Genomic DNA, 16,570 nt, shown 5'->3' with positions numbered 1-16,570 from the left:
CTTGCTCTAAAATTCACAAATATTAATTGCTCATGAATCTGTATCTAAAGAAAAATTTTCCTATGTCAAGAAGATAAACATACTTCGTACGAGAAATGAATATGAAGTATGTTTATATATCGTCCTAGTGAAGTGAAAATTCTTCCCAGCGAAGTGAAAATTATTTTTGTATATTGTTTCCGTTTCATATTATTTGCAACTTAGGATCACCGCACTGACTCCTAAACAAAATTTGTTTGTGAGTGTAAAATCGATAGAAACATATGGATACATGTGATGAGGAACCAAAAAAAGATTGAGATAAATGCATGACAACCTAAAAAGGAAAAAAATTTTGTTACAAATAATGTGTAGGATCCATTTTTTTGCAAATGTTATAAATAATAAGAAATGGAGGCAATATTAGTTTATTATTATAGTATCATAGTAAAAATAAGAGACTAAAAGTTAGGTAGAACAAAAACTACGGAAATATATGGTACCAAAAAAAAAAAGGGATTATCAAGGTTTTTAACTCAATTATTCCAAATTGTCCAAATTAATTAAATTTTTTAATTAATAAAGGAACAAATATCCATTTATAATTGTGTGTGCGCATGTGTGTGTGTGTGAGAGAGAGAAATTCAACACTCAATAATGGCGGACACCATTATTCAAGCAATTTCTTTGGTTTTTTTTTCCATATTTTTTCATAATATTTAATTCTAAATATAAACCTTAAAACTTTTGTTTATCATTAATGGTAAATTTAAAAAAAAAAAAAAAAATTATATACAATAGTTTGCGAGAAACAACCTTTTTTAATATTTTTTAGAAATTAAAACCTTATACAATAATTTATTTATTTATTTTTATTTTTTTTTGTCAAATGAAACCTTACTCCATTTTGCGGTTTGACCAAAGGTTTTGCGACATTGACTCTCATGTGTAAATCATGCGCCTCTATTTTACTCAGTTTGCACTAGGAGTGTTCAAAAGTACCCAACCCACTTGACTTGACCCGAAGACCTGATGACCCAAAAAAAACTGGCTGGTAATTGGATAAAAGTTTTCATTTTTATTGGGTCGAGTACCTGAGCCGCTAAAAATCCCAAGTAGCGGGTCGGGTCGTGGGCCGCTAACTGACTTGGTCGAGCACCGAATAATACCGATTTTTTTTTATTTTTATTGGGCTTTTCAACTTGGATCACTCTTATACGCAGATACTTTGGTCTCACAAGTCACAATCACATCTTAGGGTTTTTTTTTTCTCCTCTTCTTGCTGCCAAAACTTTAAAATTTCTCAAACAATTCCTTTCTTCTTCTGTATGTGTTCTATTTCAACTATTTTCCTCAAGTCACTTGTGCGATAAATTAGTGAATGTTGATTGTGAAGAGTAGCTACAAGCCTATAATACGAAGAAGAGTGCCGTGTAGCTGATGGTTTCGGGGATTGTGAGCTTTTTCTAAAATTCTTTTATTTTTAGTTTTTCTTTTCCTTTTTCTTTTTAATTTAATTTCTTGTCTATTCTTTCTTAATTCAGTTCTTTTTTTTAAGAAATTGTCTTGATAGATGTTGTGGGTATGTTGATGATTTTAGATTGATGAAGATGTTTTCAAATAAAAATGATTTTGGATGTAATTGTAGTGGTTAATGAAGTGAAATTTGTTAAATTGCAGCAACTTTTCAAATAATTTTAAAGAAGGAAAAAAAATCAGGTACCCATGACCTGACCCGGTCCTAATCTCGAGACCTAATTTAACCGGGTCGAGTCATTGGCCGTACGTTCAACTACCCAAAATTCGGGTACTAAATTTAATTTTTCGGGTCCCCGAAAAATCGAGTACCCGGATTTGAACACCCCTAGTTTACACTCCTCCTCCTCTTCTTCTTCTTCTTCTTCTTCTTCTTCTTCTTCTTCTTCTTCTTCTTCTTCTTCTTCTTCTTCTTCTTCTTCTTCTTCTTTAGTTTCTTCTATATTTCCCCTCTAAATTTCCATCTTCCTTCATTACCTCTACATTACACTTGCATTGCTCACCCTACATTCACTCCCCTTTATCAATCTCATCTCGAATTTCTCTCTTATTACATTGTCATATCCATAATCATTATTATGCTATGAAATTTTCCTATAATTCACCACAATTATCAAGCAATTAATAAAAATTTAGGTGATTTTTCTTATGTATTTTGTTTTCTTTTTTTAATTGGAAGCCCAACTCCGCTAGCTATTACAGCCTTCCCACTATTAATGGTACTTCTCAATTTTGTTTAAAAATCAGGGTTTATGAGGATAATATTAGAAATCGAAGACCCCTCTCGATGTTGTAAGCAGGGCGGCACTGGCACGATGCAGTTGGGCAACCGCACAAGGCCCGTAATTAATGGGGCCTAAAAATTATATACTCCTTCCGTCCCCTTTTATAGTGCTCATTTGTAAACAAAAGAAAAATGGAAATTAAGAAAAATACATAGAAAGTACAAAAATCAGATTAAAAGAAAAAAAAAAAACTCACTTAACAGCTTTTTCTCTCTCCTCTCTTTGCTATGTTCAAAAATTGATTGCTTTTTCCCTCCTCTAGAACCCTAGCTTCTTCTTCCTCTCTCTTCAAGTCTGCAATAGGGATTCAATTTCCTACAAAAAAAATTACATCATATATCAAGAATCATAGACGAATCAAAGCCCTAAAAATATTTAACGGAAAATTGTCGTAATTTGTGAGAATTCGGGGAAAAATAGACAAAATTTAACGGATATTTAGGGAAAATGGTCGAATTTTTTGAGGAATGTAGTCGAAATTTGCAAAAATTTAGGGATAAATAGCCGAAATTTGACAAAAAATTGCGAAAAAATGGTCACATTTTTTGGGTAAACTATTCGTAAATTGTCGGAAAACTAAGTAAAAATGGTACTCCTTCTACTCGTATTGGTGTGAAGAAGGCTTGTCTTCATTTTTTTTGGAAAAAATTGATTCAATATTGAAGAATTTGAAGAGAGTGAGAATGAGATTTTTTTCTTTGGAAAACAAGAGAGAGAAAGAACAGTGAACGAAACTCAAAGTAGATGGGGGAGAGAGAGAGAGTAAAAAAGGGAAATTTAATTAAAAAGGGGGGGGGGCACAAAATTTAAGGGGAAACATATATGAGGGTTAAATTGGGAAATCAGATGAAAAAAATGAAATAAATGAGGGTGTATTTGTACTTTTTTGTGTCAAAAAAAATAGAAAGATACTACTCCCTTTATCTCAGAATAATTGACACAGTCAAACTTTGCACACAAGCCGATGCACTAGTTTGATCTTATCTTTATATAATTAAATATTAATAAAAATTTATAAAAGTAGTTATATTATAAAACTTTATATTGATACCTTTCTAACATATTTTACGATAAAATATGTTTTTTATTTTGTTAGTAAAAAATTATAGTTGAAGTTAATATTTCGTCCATTTTTATTAGATGCATCACTTTCTATATATGGAAGTTTCATTTTAAATGCATCACTTTTCATTTTAGTGAATATATTACCTCTATTTCTCTCATATGACATGGCCCTCATTATTTTTTCAATCTATCTTTCTCTATTTTAAAAATTCCCTAGAAGTCCGCAATTACAAAAGTAATACACCTAATAAAAAAGGGAAAAGTATTGAATAGTGAAAAAAGTTCAACGTCTCAGTTATTCTGGGACGAGGAGAGTAAAATGGGAAGAATAAATTGGGGAACTCAAAATGAAAGTGAGCACTATAAAAGGGGACGAGGGAGTAATAATTCATTCCGAATATATTGTGTACCAAAAGTTTCCTTGATTCATTGGTAAGTAGGAGTTTGCATTAAAAGGATTAGAAAAGGTCAAGGGTTTGAATATTGGGTCCGTCATTTTTCTTTTTAATAAAAGTCATCAATTTTCCAGTTGTACCCCATGGGCCCTAGGTTGCTGCTAACTGTAAAATGGTAACTTGAAAATTTTGGATAATTTTTTTTCTTTCATTATTTACCTTTTATTACTCTTTCTCTTTCTAAGTTTATTTGGCCATTTGATTCTCTCTTCTATCTTACATCATATTTCTTAGATATACTTTCTCTCATTCTAAGTTTTTCATTTTTATAACACAAAATTGTGTCTAGAGTCTCAAATTCATCACAACAACCAACAATTAATAGACTAGTTTGTACATTAATAATTTTTTTTTAAACTTTTATCAGATCTTCTTCTGCGTAATTTTAATTGATGGATTAATAATTTTTTTATTTATTATACTATATTTGTAAAAACATGTTGCTAAAATTTCGTATTATAAAGTGTTGTTGATGATTTTGTGTTTAATCATGCTAGGGGTACACTTTTTAAGTGACAACTTTTTTTTTTTTTTTTTTTTTTGTATTTTCTTTGTGATGCGATAATTTATTATTAATTGCATAGTAATTTTTTTTCCGTGAAAAATTTACAAAGTATATTATTAATATTCCTTAATTGAATTTCTTTACAATTCTATCAAAAAAAATTCTTACAACGGCCCAATTTTAAGAAATCGCACAGGGCTATGAAATTTTTCCCCACCCCTGGTTGTAGGTAAAGCAACGTGATTCAAAAAATCCGTATATATTATAAATGCCAATATTAGAGGTGAATTCGGAAAATATCAGCATTTGAAGCAAAATTTTTGGACTTTGTGGGAATTTTTCATGGTTAAAGGTGTTGGAATTTAGACAAAACAGTGTTTAGATTGGAAAGAGAAGATTGTTGCAGAGGAATTGTATTGAAGAGATGAAGAAGATGAAAATGAAGAATAAAAAGGTTGGTGGTATAATAGTGTAAGAGTAGATGAAGATGAAAATGGAATTTTGGAGGAGAAAAAGGACTACGAATAGAAGAAAAAGAGTGCAATCAGCAGGTCAACATAGGAAAAGGTTAGTCAACATCGAAAATTAGAGTAACGTTTCATGGTACAGAGAAATATGTTTAAGGTGCTAACTTGCCAGAAATTTTAATTTTTAAAACGTCGTTTCTCACAAAAAGTTCTATATAAAAGTTGTTTGATACAAATTTTCTTTGATTAATTAATTTCTATATCCATTCTTCAAAATTGGTGGCTTCATTTAATATGACAAAGGTGAAGATCGAGATTTGGATGTTGATGAAGGTGCGATTTTTTCCATCGGTTTTGAAGGAGATAAAATTCGTCAATTGTTGTTACTATCAGTGATGAATCATTGATCCGATATATGAGTGTATATGGTTTAGGAAGGTAGGTGATTATGAGAAAGGAAAATAGTGGATTATGGGGAGAGAAGGTTCCCCACTATGAGAGAGGCGAGGAGAGAATGTGAGGATAAAAATTGACACAATACAACTAGTTATTGGCCCGGGTGATGCCATGAATCATCATAAATTTCTAACTTTGATCAAAATTAATTAAGAAGAGTTAATGTTGAACAATTTTTAATAAATAAATGAAAATATAATAATCTATATTATCTTTTATTAATATATATATATAAGATATATCAAATTTGAATAGGGATGTTATAATAATGTGGAAAGTTTATCAAGTAAATTACACATTATTGTAGATAATTAAAGCTATGCCAATGAAAAAAATTTCAAATAGACTAAACATTACTACAATTCAATGTGGTGAGAGATAGGTGATGACACATAAGGTGACACATGACGCACATGTGACACCAAATCATATTGAGAAAATTTGACACATGGCGTTAGCATGTTATAAACACAATCCTTTCCTATAATAAAAACATGTCAATTATTAAAAAAAAAATCTACAAAGAAATACATTTTAACAAAAAAAAGAACGGAGGAAGTAACTATTTTCGAGTCAAACAAATTGATCGAGTATGCTCAAGAAATTATTTTTGCCTCATCATGGAAACATCCTGAATATTATGTTTCAATTGGAAGATTTGGAGGGAAAAGGAGGGGGGAAGAGAACGAGATACCTAACCTTTTATCTATATTTATACTATTATTTTATAATTGAATTTTTTTTTGTCTTTTTGTGTCACTTGTCATATTCTTATTTGTCTACAATTTTTAAAACATTTTGCATTTAATTCTTTCATTTTCATAAAAGGCATATTGATTTTTTTAATGTTTAAGTAATTTTTTATTTTCCTTAAGTTACCAAATTAAGACATTGTTATAATTTTGATTTAATTTACATAAATATGTCACTTATTACTTAACATTGATCAAATAAATATTGTTTTTAATTAATCTACATCAATTTTAGTACTATAATATTCCAATCTGTCTGTAACATTATATTAATTTTTCACAATTATTCTTTTTTCATGAAGATTTTTTTAATTTTTTTAAAAGGTTTTATCAATTTCTAATTTTCACTAACAATGCATTATTGTTTTAGGAACTAATGAATCTACCTTATGAACAATTTATGATAAAAAATATCTTAAATTTAAATAAACAATTTACCAAAATGAAAGAAAATTATAATAAATACTCATATCATTTAATAAAAAATTCAATATAAGTTGCACTAGATAAATCTATCTAGTTTAGTTAGATATGGAAAAATCAAAGTGAAGGAAAGGGAAAAAATGATGTTACTTTCCCGTGTTGGAAAGGTTTGGGAGGAAAATGGAAACTCATTCTTCCATCCTCTCGTCTCCACGCCCGGGTAAGATCGTGTCTTATATGGGACATAATTTAGGGTCCCTAAGAAACTGAGGCCTCTAAAATAAATATTTTATACTGCTTCCATCCCAAGAAAAGAAACATGATCCTGCTTTGACTTTGCACGATGTTTAAGAGTTACATGTAAACATTAATATCGTTAATTATATATTGACAAAAATTGTACAAATTTGACGTTATAAACTTCATATTAGAAAAATCTAACAATATATCACATGATTTTTTACAAATATAAGTTAATGAGCATTTGAAAATATTTTTTAAACTTGACCTTTACAAGTCAATACAAGAACAATATATAGGGACAGAGTGAATATGTAATAAGTGCTTCAATATTGTGACATAATTAAAGTAAAGGCCCAGTGATCTACAAATGTAATCTTAAAGTTTAGGTGTTTTAGTAATCATACGTTCAATTCTAAAATTCTTTGATTTTTTTTTTTTTTTTTTAATCACTCTTCTCTTTTACAGATAACTCAACCCAAATAACAACTTAAGGAGTATGAAGTATTATATACTTATATGACTAACTTTTTTTTGTTCAAGTTTCAATATTGATAAAATCTTTAAATTGTTTGTTATTTATATTTTTATAGATGAGCAATAGATTGAATGCCTAATTAGCACCTTCTTAAATTTTGCAAACAATATGTAATAAAATCCATTAAAAAAATAAAACCAAAGTGAACTGTAATATTCAAAGAAAAAAATACATAGAATTTTCATTTACTGTAATTTATAGGCCAAGTGCCCACTTTTTGTTGTTATTTTACGTGGCCTCCATTATTATTGAGACGAGCCAATTCATCTCTCATTCCTTTCCTCCATTTCCCTCCCTTTTTTTTCCTCCACAAATGCTAATCAAACAAAAGCGTAAATAAACCATAATTGCACGAGTTCATCTACAACTCTACAAGTAACCATAAAGGTACAACTACTTTCATTACCCAGGAAAAGGGGCCATTGAGAATTGTTTGCCTCATAGTGAAAGAAAGCTTTCCTCTACTTTCATTTAAATTGGCACAAAATTGCTTCTTGCCAGTACCAGATAACATGGATAAAGAATGACAGATTACAAGACATGAGAACAAAGTATAAAGAAAATGTTGGACTAATGTTAAAAATATTATAAAAATCAAGAAAAAAAGAAAACAAAAACCAACCATAAAACTTCTAGTAACTCAAAGAGTATTATGGCACACAAAAAATGTTGAACTGTGCATAAATTTATTTATTTATTTCCTAAGGAAGTATTACTGTTTTTGACTAACCTACACTCGTCTTCGGCCACTGACTGAATCAACAGGAGAAGAGCTTGCACTAGCAGGTTTTTTCAAAGCTGCGGAAAAGGATAGTGAATGGTTAAGAACTCGACACTAAAAAACATTTCGAGTTTGAAAACAGAAGAGTGCTTATTACACACCAGAAGCTGCTCTTAGGGTGGACTTTACTTCTGACAAACGGGAGATACCGGCTGCTTTTCTGGCTGTTGCTAACCTAGATGGTTGAGAAGTCCTTGCAAGCATTCTTGGTCTGCACACAAAACAACATCGGCGTCATTGTAATTCTAGTGTGTACTCATGCATATTGCAGTAGTTTACAGGAAAAACTTAATGATCATTCTGAAATTTTCCTGTTTTAATGAACTTTTTATTTGGCCTATACCAACATAATATGATTAATAATGTATTTTATAGTTTTGGTTTTGACTGCATTCCCTTCATCCAAGGTATTTGTCATTGGAAATTAAGAGTGGAAATAAGGTATTTGACTGCAAAGTTATGCTAACTGAAGTTTTGGCAGTATATTAGTTATGCACAACGTCTCATACTCTCGTAGACCATATAATAAATGCGACACATAAATTTTATGGTTGCAGTTTGCCACTGAACTACTGAAGGAATCAGGATAACAGACACACTCAGGACAAGAAGGAAATCTTATAGCAGGAAAAAAAACTTATGCAAAACCTCAAAACAAGAGAAAACACAGAGTGCACATGAAATAGTAGCCAAAAGTAGTTAAAATACATACTTTTCTCCTCGCTTCTCTGCACTATTTGATGGTTTGGTTGCCTCATGTGAAGAGCTTGCTTCGTAAGTGCCATCGATGTCTGTTCCAACAGAGAGATCACCATCAGATATTTCACTCAATCTGTCATCATTACTAGAGTCCCCCATACCAATCACATCATCAACCATTGAAGTCCCACCAGAGTTCTTTGGTAGCCGGGGAGAATCCTTTTGGTCGTTTAAGTCATTCATGGACCATGATGCTCGTAATCCTTCATTTTCATCTTCGTGTATGGATAAGACACTAGGATCATAATACTTTAAAACTCCATCCTGATCAGAAGCTGATTTTGTACGAATTCCCATGCGTCTAACATTAGATACTTTTGGACTTCGCTGAGGACTACTTCCAATGGACTTTGTTGATGGCGATAAAGATCCATTCTTCAAGGAGCTTAAGCTCCGCCTTGAAATTGGACTTCTGGGATCTTTCAGTAATCGTTCAATCTCCTCATCTTTTTTAGCTATTGTATCTTTGAGAGATGCCACCTAAAAGTCCCACATGAATCAATAAGGTGTACGATTTTACATAATCCATATAGTAACATTCAACAATGCTTGATGTTCACAAAATTATACTTTGAAGTATCAAGTAACACAATTATAAGAAATATATTGTCCAAAATGTTTCTCATAAATCTCAAAAGCAATGCATATTTTAGATGGCAAAGGGAAGATATAATGGGCATCATCGCAAATTTTAAGCATTTTCTGAACAAGAACAACCAATTTGAATGGCATACTTAAAACATGAGAGTTTGATATTTTTAAGAATCAAATTTTTTTGTCACAACAAAAAGTAAGCAATAAGGTCCTTTACAAGTAATAAATTGCACTTCCGTTTCCTTTCTTTCGTATCACTTAAGAAGAAGTTTCAGTGAATAAATCCAATAATATGACAACAAACAGTCTAGGGAATTCTGTTATACAAGCAAAAGTCCTTAACTGAGCTAAAAATCATTAAATATATATCAATTGGGAAATGGCAGAGCTACATGTATCAAAGGATATCGATCTATTGCTTTTATGGTACATGGTATATACTCCGTATTATTCTGCAGTTTTGAAACTTAACTGATTAAATTTCGCAGTACCCATCGCACTAAAAATGGCACTGATGTTCCAGATCATTTCTGTTTGGTCTCATAACAGTTAAACTCTTTATCATGATCTTCATACTTCATGTAGCTGCACATTGAATCTTTTTTGTGTGCATTTTTAACCAGTATAGCAACTACACCGAAGCTCTGATTTTATAAACCTATAATATGACAACTGATACAGTACATCTAAAAGCACCCAACAGGGACCACATATGAAACTAATTATCAACTTTCATGAAATTGAACTTCAAATCAAAGTTCTAGTGATAACATTTAAGTTCAAAACTAAAAATCAACACTATTTTCCAAAAAGCCAACAAGTTTTTGCTCATCATTAAACTTTACCTATAAATTTCCATCGAAATGAACTTCAGATTTATTTTACTATTGCCAAGTGAAATCTTTACAACCACATATGAAGAATGATTGAGGCAAGCTGATAAACATTCAATTCAATATCATTAATGTATTTCTTTCTACAGTCATTTCGAAAGATGAACCTCTTATCAAAACTGGAAAGAGTAGATCATTAAATTAAAACATATAACCTACAGCAAATTAAAAGTACCGAACAAAATTTGATAACAATGTAAGTGAGGTCATTAATTAAATCTCAGCCCTTCGAATGATTTTATCTAACAATTTGAAACTTGCAACTGCTACTTTATCTTCTGACTCTCTTTCCATTCCAAGAAAGCTGGAAATTTAGTTGTTAACAAACTAGGCAAGCTTAATTCTAGTTTTGTAGAATTTATAGTTTGGATTATTAAAGCTGCTAAAGGGTTATTGATATCATCAACGTAAGTTTAATATTTTGATTCAATAATTATTAAGTTTTAGTCATTATTCATCAACGAACAGATTAGCTAGGTGTACCATGCAATATGTTCTTGAACCCATATACACATTTCCAGATCCAAGACTACTATACTTAATATCAACCAACTCTTTATGGTGATAAATTGAATGGTTTGTGAAAGTAGTATATAAGATGAACTAAATGTTTGTATACGTCTCGATTTCTAAAATTATTATGAATGTTGATTTTTGTGGCTTTTTCATATTTAACTATCAAGTCAAGCAGGTTGTTCTACTTCATTTAAAGTCAATCTATGTAAGCATTGAGTTACATTATATAACAAGCACCTGATCCATTAATTCTCTGACATCTCTTCCCTCTTTATTACTCCGTGCAGCACCTAGCTCAACACCAGACACCCTTTCAGCAAATTTTAAGGTGCTTAATGATTCAGTGTACGAATTCACGTCAGGATTAATCTGAACAAACATAAGTGTTTTTGCTCGACCACCTGAAACATTGAAGGCATGAGTCAAACTATTAAGTTTCGGTAAACACCATGAGGAAAGTTATCAAAAAGTGAGTCACAGGAAGAAGAGAGGGACAGGGGTGAAGTTTCAAAGGATAAGATGCGCACACCCAACAGGCGAGAAAGAGAAATATTACCTAAAGAGGCCTGAAGAACCTGCGTAAGCTTGCTATTTCTGTATGGTACATGGGGATTTTTCTTAGAAAGTGAAAAGATAACATCCCCGAGAGCAGATAGTGATTTGTTGATGTGTTGTGCTTCCTTCAACCTATCCCCAGTTGCTTCAGACCTGTCAACTCTCTCACTACCAGCAAGATCTACCAAATGAAGACTGCCATGTGAAGTTGCTCCAGATTTTAAATCTGTTCCCTGAACATGAATGGTGACAACACTGCACAAGTATTTACTATGCATAAGGTCAAGCTACTAATAATACTCATTTCAGATCAATCTTGATGTGAAATCTTGTCAATTTGTCCATTCTTTTCAATCATTAAGACCTATAGTATAACATTGAAAGCACAATCTTATGAATGTAATTTTTAGTATATACCTAGAAATGATGCTTTATAATAGTCCCATACAATATATAACAAATTAATTTCCAATTAATGTACCTTAGCCATCAAAGTCAAATGTACTCTATTACTTCTTCTATTTCTTTTTACTTGCAACACTTTTCATTTCACACTTTGCCAATGCAAATTTCAGTCAGTAATATAGTAAAGTTTATAAAATTTGATATTATGAAAGTATACTTTAATATGAATCCGACAAGATCCTATGGCTACGGGCTATATTTTACCTTAACTATAAATCATAAAATCTAGTCAAAGTTAAAAATGTGAATATTGCATTAGTCAAAGTGTTTCAAGTAAAAAAAATGAAGTATTTGAAATGGATAAGAAATAGTAAGTCATAAACTCCTAACAGCATTGTGCCTCACCTGTGCGAACGGCTACTTCTTTCATTCATTGCAGTAGAACTAACGGATCTGTTTGATAGTCCAATTTCCATCAATTCAATGACATCTTCAGTGGATCTGACTGGATGCATACTTGCATCTGGGACAGCAAGTCCATGCGGTTGAGGAGTGGCTAAAATCCCTAGTGTGCGCAAGTTAAGGAAACAATTATCTAACATAGCTATAAAAGCAGGATTATATGATGCTAGAACTTATCAGTCATCACGCTAAAAAAACTGTAGTAAAAGGATATTTCTTTTGTGAACCGTCATTTGAGAGTAAATCCCGAATTTGTTCATTATATATTTCAATCATTTGAACTCCTATCTCATAGGAAAAAAAGCTCTTTCTGTCTTCAGAGATTTGGAAAAGGTCATCTAAAGCACGGTAATTGACCCCCCAATCCTCCTTAGATGCATTATCCGGTCCACTCTGCCACAAGACCAATAAAATGAATATCTCTCAAGGAGACAAAACATCCTTTAGAATACAAGGAAAAGGAGAAAGACGTACCATTGTGTATGTTTTTCCAGAGCCAGTTTGACCATAAGCAAATATGCAAACATTGTACCCATCAAGAATGGTTCGTATCAATGGTTGAGTATCAGAGAAAACCTCAGCTATTTCAAGTAAGAATATACAAGTCAAAAGAAAGTTTAAAGGGAAAGTATCATAATGGTATAATATAGACCCTAAATAAAAGAGAACAAGATGAAAAAAGAAACCTTGAGTAGCCATAGGACCATAAACCTTATTGAATCTGAATGATTTTTGAGCATCGTTTGGTTTGGCAGGATTTGCAACAGTCAATTCTCCATGTTCCCCAATGTTCTCTAAGATTGTTTGCTTTTGATTCTCCCACGGACGGAGTGGTCTTACTCGACAATATACCCTAATACTACCTGTGCAAATAAGTAGAAGACAAAGGGTAGCATAAATAAATAATCACATCTCCCCTTCCCTGCATTAATTGTGGCATAGCTAAAACAACATCAAGAAAACAAACCTTTTAAATCCTGAAGCTCATTAAATAATTTGCGATTTTCATTAAAAACTTCATGATAACTCTGAGCTGCTTTCGCTAAATCTTTCAGCTTTGTACCTGAGCTAGTTAAGAACCTGAGTTATATTGTAGAAAAAACAATGCTATTCATAAACTGCAGAACAAGATCCACTTCTTACCTACATGGTTCAATTCCTCCAGGTAGGTCCTCTGTGACAACAACATTTCTTGCTTGATGTTATCTGAAGAGCACCTAAGCTCCTGAGTGTTGGCAATGTATCAATTTGTAGAGTTATGACAAGTTGATTTCCCATGTCAAAGCCGATAAAACATAAAATAATAAAATACATACCTGTAAGCCAGACCACTGAATCTTCACAAAGGCTTCATATACATGCTCCTTCTTGCTCCATCTATGATGTTTCGTCTCACAACTCATTTCAAGTTCTTTGATTTTGACCTTTGAATCTTCCAGATGCTGCTCTTGTTTCCTTAACCTTTCCTCCAATTCAGATTTTACCAATTTGGCCTCACTTTCAAGCTGCAAACTATGGATTTCATTTGTTTTTTTGGCCATTTCCAGCTCCTGTTTTAGTGATGAGATTTCAACAAGGTCTTCTTCCTTAACCTTTGAATCTTCTAGAAGTTTTTCTTGCTCCTTTAACCGCTTTTCTAAGTCAAATCTCTCCAGTTTGGCCTGTGTCTCCAATTCCATGTAGCGCAGTTCATGCATTCTTTTGGCCAATTCCAGCTCCTTTCTGAGTGTTGAGACCTCAAGATTATTTTCGTCCTTCTGTTTCTGTAACTTGGTAGCTTCCTGTTGTTCAAACCTTTTCTTCTCCTCCATCTTGCTTTTCTCAGACTGCTCATCAATAAATTAAAATGCCAAAGCATGATTGCATTAATAAGTTTAAGAGTTTCATGAGCCTTTCACATCTAGAAGTAAACAGAATATGTACATGACCAATTAATTGCAAGGAGTAAGTAAGACGTCTGAAGTTTGAACAAAAAACAATCCAAAACTTTAGAACTTGTCTATCGCCCATTCAAGCCCATTGTATAAGAGTTAGCTAATCCAAATCAGCACATGATGTTTTCAGGTGTAACAGGTAATTAAAAAAAGGTTCAACATAGAATTATTGCAGCAATTAACGTGATTGAAGTAAACAGATGTCACTTCACACTGTTTATGAAAAATTGTGATGAACATTTTTCCAATATTGACACAAATATGCAAAAACGTACTATAATTCATAAACATCGTCAACTGTACCTTTATATGCTGGAGCTGGTTCATAACAATCTGTCAAAAGGTGGACAGTATTTGAGTCACAAAAAAGATGGCAGAAAATGGTAGACTTGCTACAGCAAGACCAAAAAAATAATTAAACTACTATTTGAACTACCTCACTCTCCTCACTGGTCCCTTTGGCAAGGGCTTCAAGCACTTTAATTCTAGACCGATATTTTTCTTCTCGTGCCTTAAAAACATTGCTTTGCTGCAGGAAAGAAAAATATGGATACTGTTAATATATTCTAAGAAATTTGATAACACAAAATAATTTTGAGGAACACATTACAGTGCGCAAATGTTCTGCTTGAGTTGCTATTCGTCTCTCTATCTCCAGCATAACTTTTCTTAAAAGACATGCTACACGCTGACAAAAGGAAATCACGACAAATAAATAAAAGAAAGGATATATTAGATTTTTTACTTAATCATCTCCATGCACAAACATAACTTTCAGAAAATAAAGAAAAAAAATTATAGTACTTGAGGTATTTCAGCATTTTTTCTCTCTATGCTTTCATCCAGAATTCCATTGATAACACTCAAAAGTGACTGAGTTGGAGCATTCTGCACAAAAGATGATAATTATGACCTTGAAAGAATTTGCATCTTGAATGCTAAGATTCACAAATATGAAGAACTTACATCTAAGCTATTTGACTTTAACATTTCTGATATTTTCGCAGCAGAAAGATCAGTATAAAATCCTTGTTTCATCTGAAACACTTCATGGAGCTTATTTCCACCATGCAGTAGCTTAGTTGGTGATTCTAAAAAGAGAAAAACGTGGTAAGGAAAAATAAATCAGGTCATGAACTCATTAGACCTGAACATATCTGAACTTATTAGACTTGAACTTCTTATTTAAACTTATTAGCCCTGAGCTTCTTTAAACTTGTTATTCCTAAACTTATCAGATCTGAATTTCGGTGAACTCATTAGAACTGATACAAGTGGAAAAAAGGTGGGAGAATACAACCCTGGATGTATTATTCCTGAACTTATAAACCTTGAACTTATATCAACATACAATATCTGAAGTTAGTAAAAAGGGTCTCCAACCTGGTGAAAGTGGACTACATGCACGTTGAAACTTTGAGTCTGACTTCCGCCTTTCATCCACAGCTTTCAGAACTGAGCCACCAAAATTTGGCATTGAATGTTCTTTGAGAGCTAAAAGGCAATCTAGGACAGGTTTCATTGATCCCTTCAAGCCATATAAAGCAGAAAGTTAATTCGATTTCAGAGGACAGGTTACACAGTTATACAGGATGGGAATGGAGGAAAGATATCAGAATCTTGTGATATTAATAGCATATGTCAAGAACAGCAATTCTTATATTCATTCTTAGAAATGTGCATGTTTCCTTTTTGGAAAAGGATAGTAATCATGCGTTCATACCCTTATCATAAGCTATCAAAATGACGCGACTTAAAAACCACATATTTTATTTGTAGTGAATACCTTCTCTAGGTCTGATGTTTCAAAACTAGGCAGCCCATTTTCAGACATGGCAGTGATAAACCTCTGAATTTTTCTTCTCTTGGACTCTGGAGAAGGACTGGAACCATCAACCTACAGATAAAATCGATATCTTATTGTCAGAAAAATAAAATAATGAAAATAGCCAACAACATATGAAGCAAGAAAAAAAAAATATATATATATATATATATATATATATATATATCTTACTAACCTCATCAATAGAAGTGTATTTTAACTTGTGCAATATGTGACATAATATGTCGCCATCAAGCAAAGACGCTCTCATTTCCTCATCTGAAGCTTTTACTGATAAGTAGAAATGAGGGACTATGGTGTTTATCCATTCAACCAGAGACATACGCTTTTGGACTGCAAATAACAAGTACATTCGGTTATTTTAAGAGGATTGTGGTTGAGAGGCATGATATACACAGTCTGCATTCCTTACCCTCAGCCTCGAATGTGGGACTAGACACCATTTCAAAAGCATTTCCTTTAATGTTAAACCTCGGACTGGTATTCATTATGTCAAACTTTTCAGACATGAACTCCAAAACTCATTCATATATGATACGGTAAATGAAGTTCCACATCAATTCAAGTGCTGTGAAAATCTAGAAGGCGGAGAGATTCTAACTCTATTGTCTTCCACGCTACTTT

General features: G+C 32.2%; 1 protein-coding gene across 1 annotated transcript; it reads right to left on the bottom strand.

Annotated features, from left to right (window-relative positions):
- Nucleotides 1-6,968: 6,968 nt before the first annotated feature.
- LOC110702887 (kinesin-like protein KIN-14P) lies at nt 6,969-16,071 on the bottom strand. The gene is made up of 19 exons (XM_021880638.1): nt 15,887-16,071; nt 15,484-15,628; nt 15,067-15,191; nt 14,905-14,988; nt 14,711-14,788; nt 14,537-14,629; nt 14,404-14,433; nt 13,483-13,992; nt 13,310-13,391; nt 13,134-13,229; nt 12,853-13,029; nt 12,641-12,747; nt 12,380-12,559; nt 12,110-12,276; nt 11,301-11,554; nt 10,982-11,145; nt 8,695-9,221; nt 8,084-8,193; nt 6,969-7,999 (listed from the first exon to the last, which is right to left on the bottom strand). The coding sequence occupies exons 1-19, from the start codon at nt 15,932-15,934 to the stop codon at nt 7,932-7,934; spliced, it is 3,045 nt and encodes a 1,014-aa protein (XP_021736330.1). The 5' UTR covers nt 15,935-16,071; the 3' UTR covers nt 6,969-7,931.
- Nucleotides 16,072-16,570: the final 499 nt, after the last annotated feature.

Source organism: Chenopodium quinoa, unplaced genomic scaffold, assembly GCF_001683475.1.
Source record: "Chenopodium quinoa cultivar QQ74 unplaced genomic scaffold, ASM168347v1, whole genome shotgun sequence".
Lineage (NCBI taxonomy): Eukaryota > Viridiplantae > Streptophyta > Magnoliopsida > Caryophyllales > Amaranthaceae > Chenopodium > Chenopodium quinoa.
The sequence above is the reverse complement of the archived record's forward strand: the minus strand, read 5'-3'. Positions and strand labels throughout refer to the sequence as shown.

Coding starts and splice junctions, on each gene's coding strand:
- LOC110702887 (XM_021880638.1), bottom strand. CDS start 15,934: ATGTCTGAAAATGGGCTGCCTAGTTTTGAAACATCAGACCTAGAGAAG. Junction 14,789..14,904: donor AAAATGCTGAAATACCTCAA/GTACTATAATTT, acceptor TCCTTTTGTCAG/CGTGTAGCATGTCTTTTAAG. Junction 14,630..14,710: donor AAGCAGAACATTTGCGCACT/GTAATGTGTTCC, acceptor TCTTTCCTGCAG/CAAAGCAATGTTTTTAAGGC.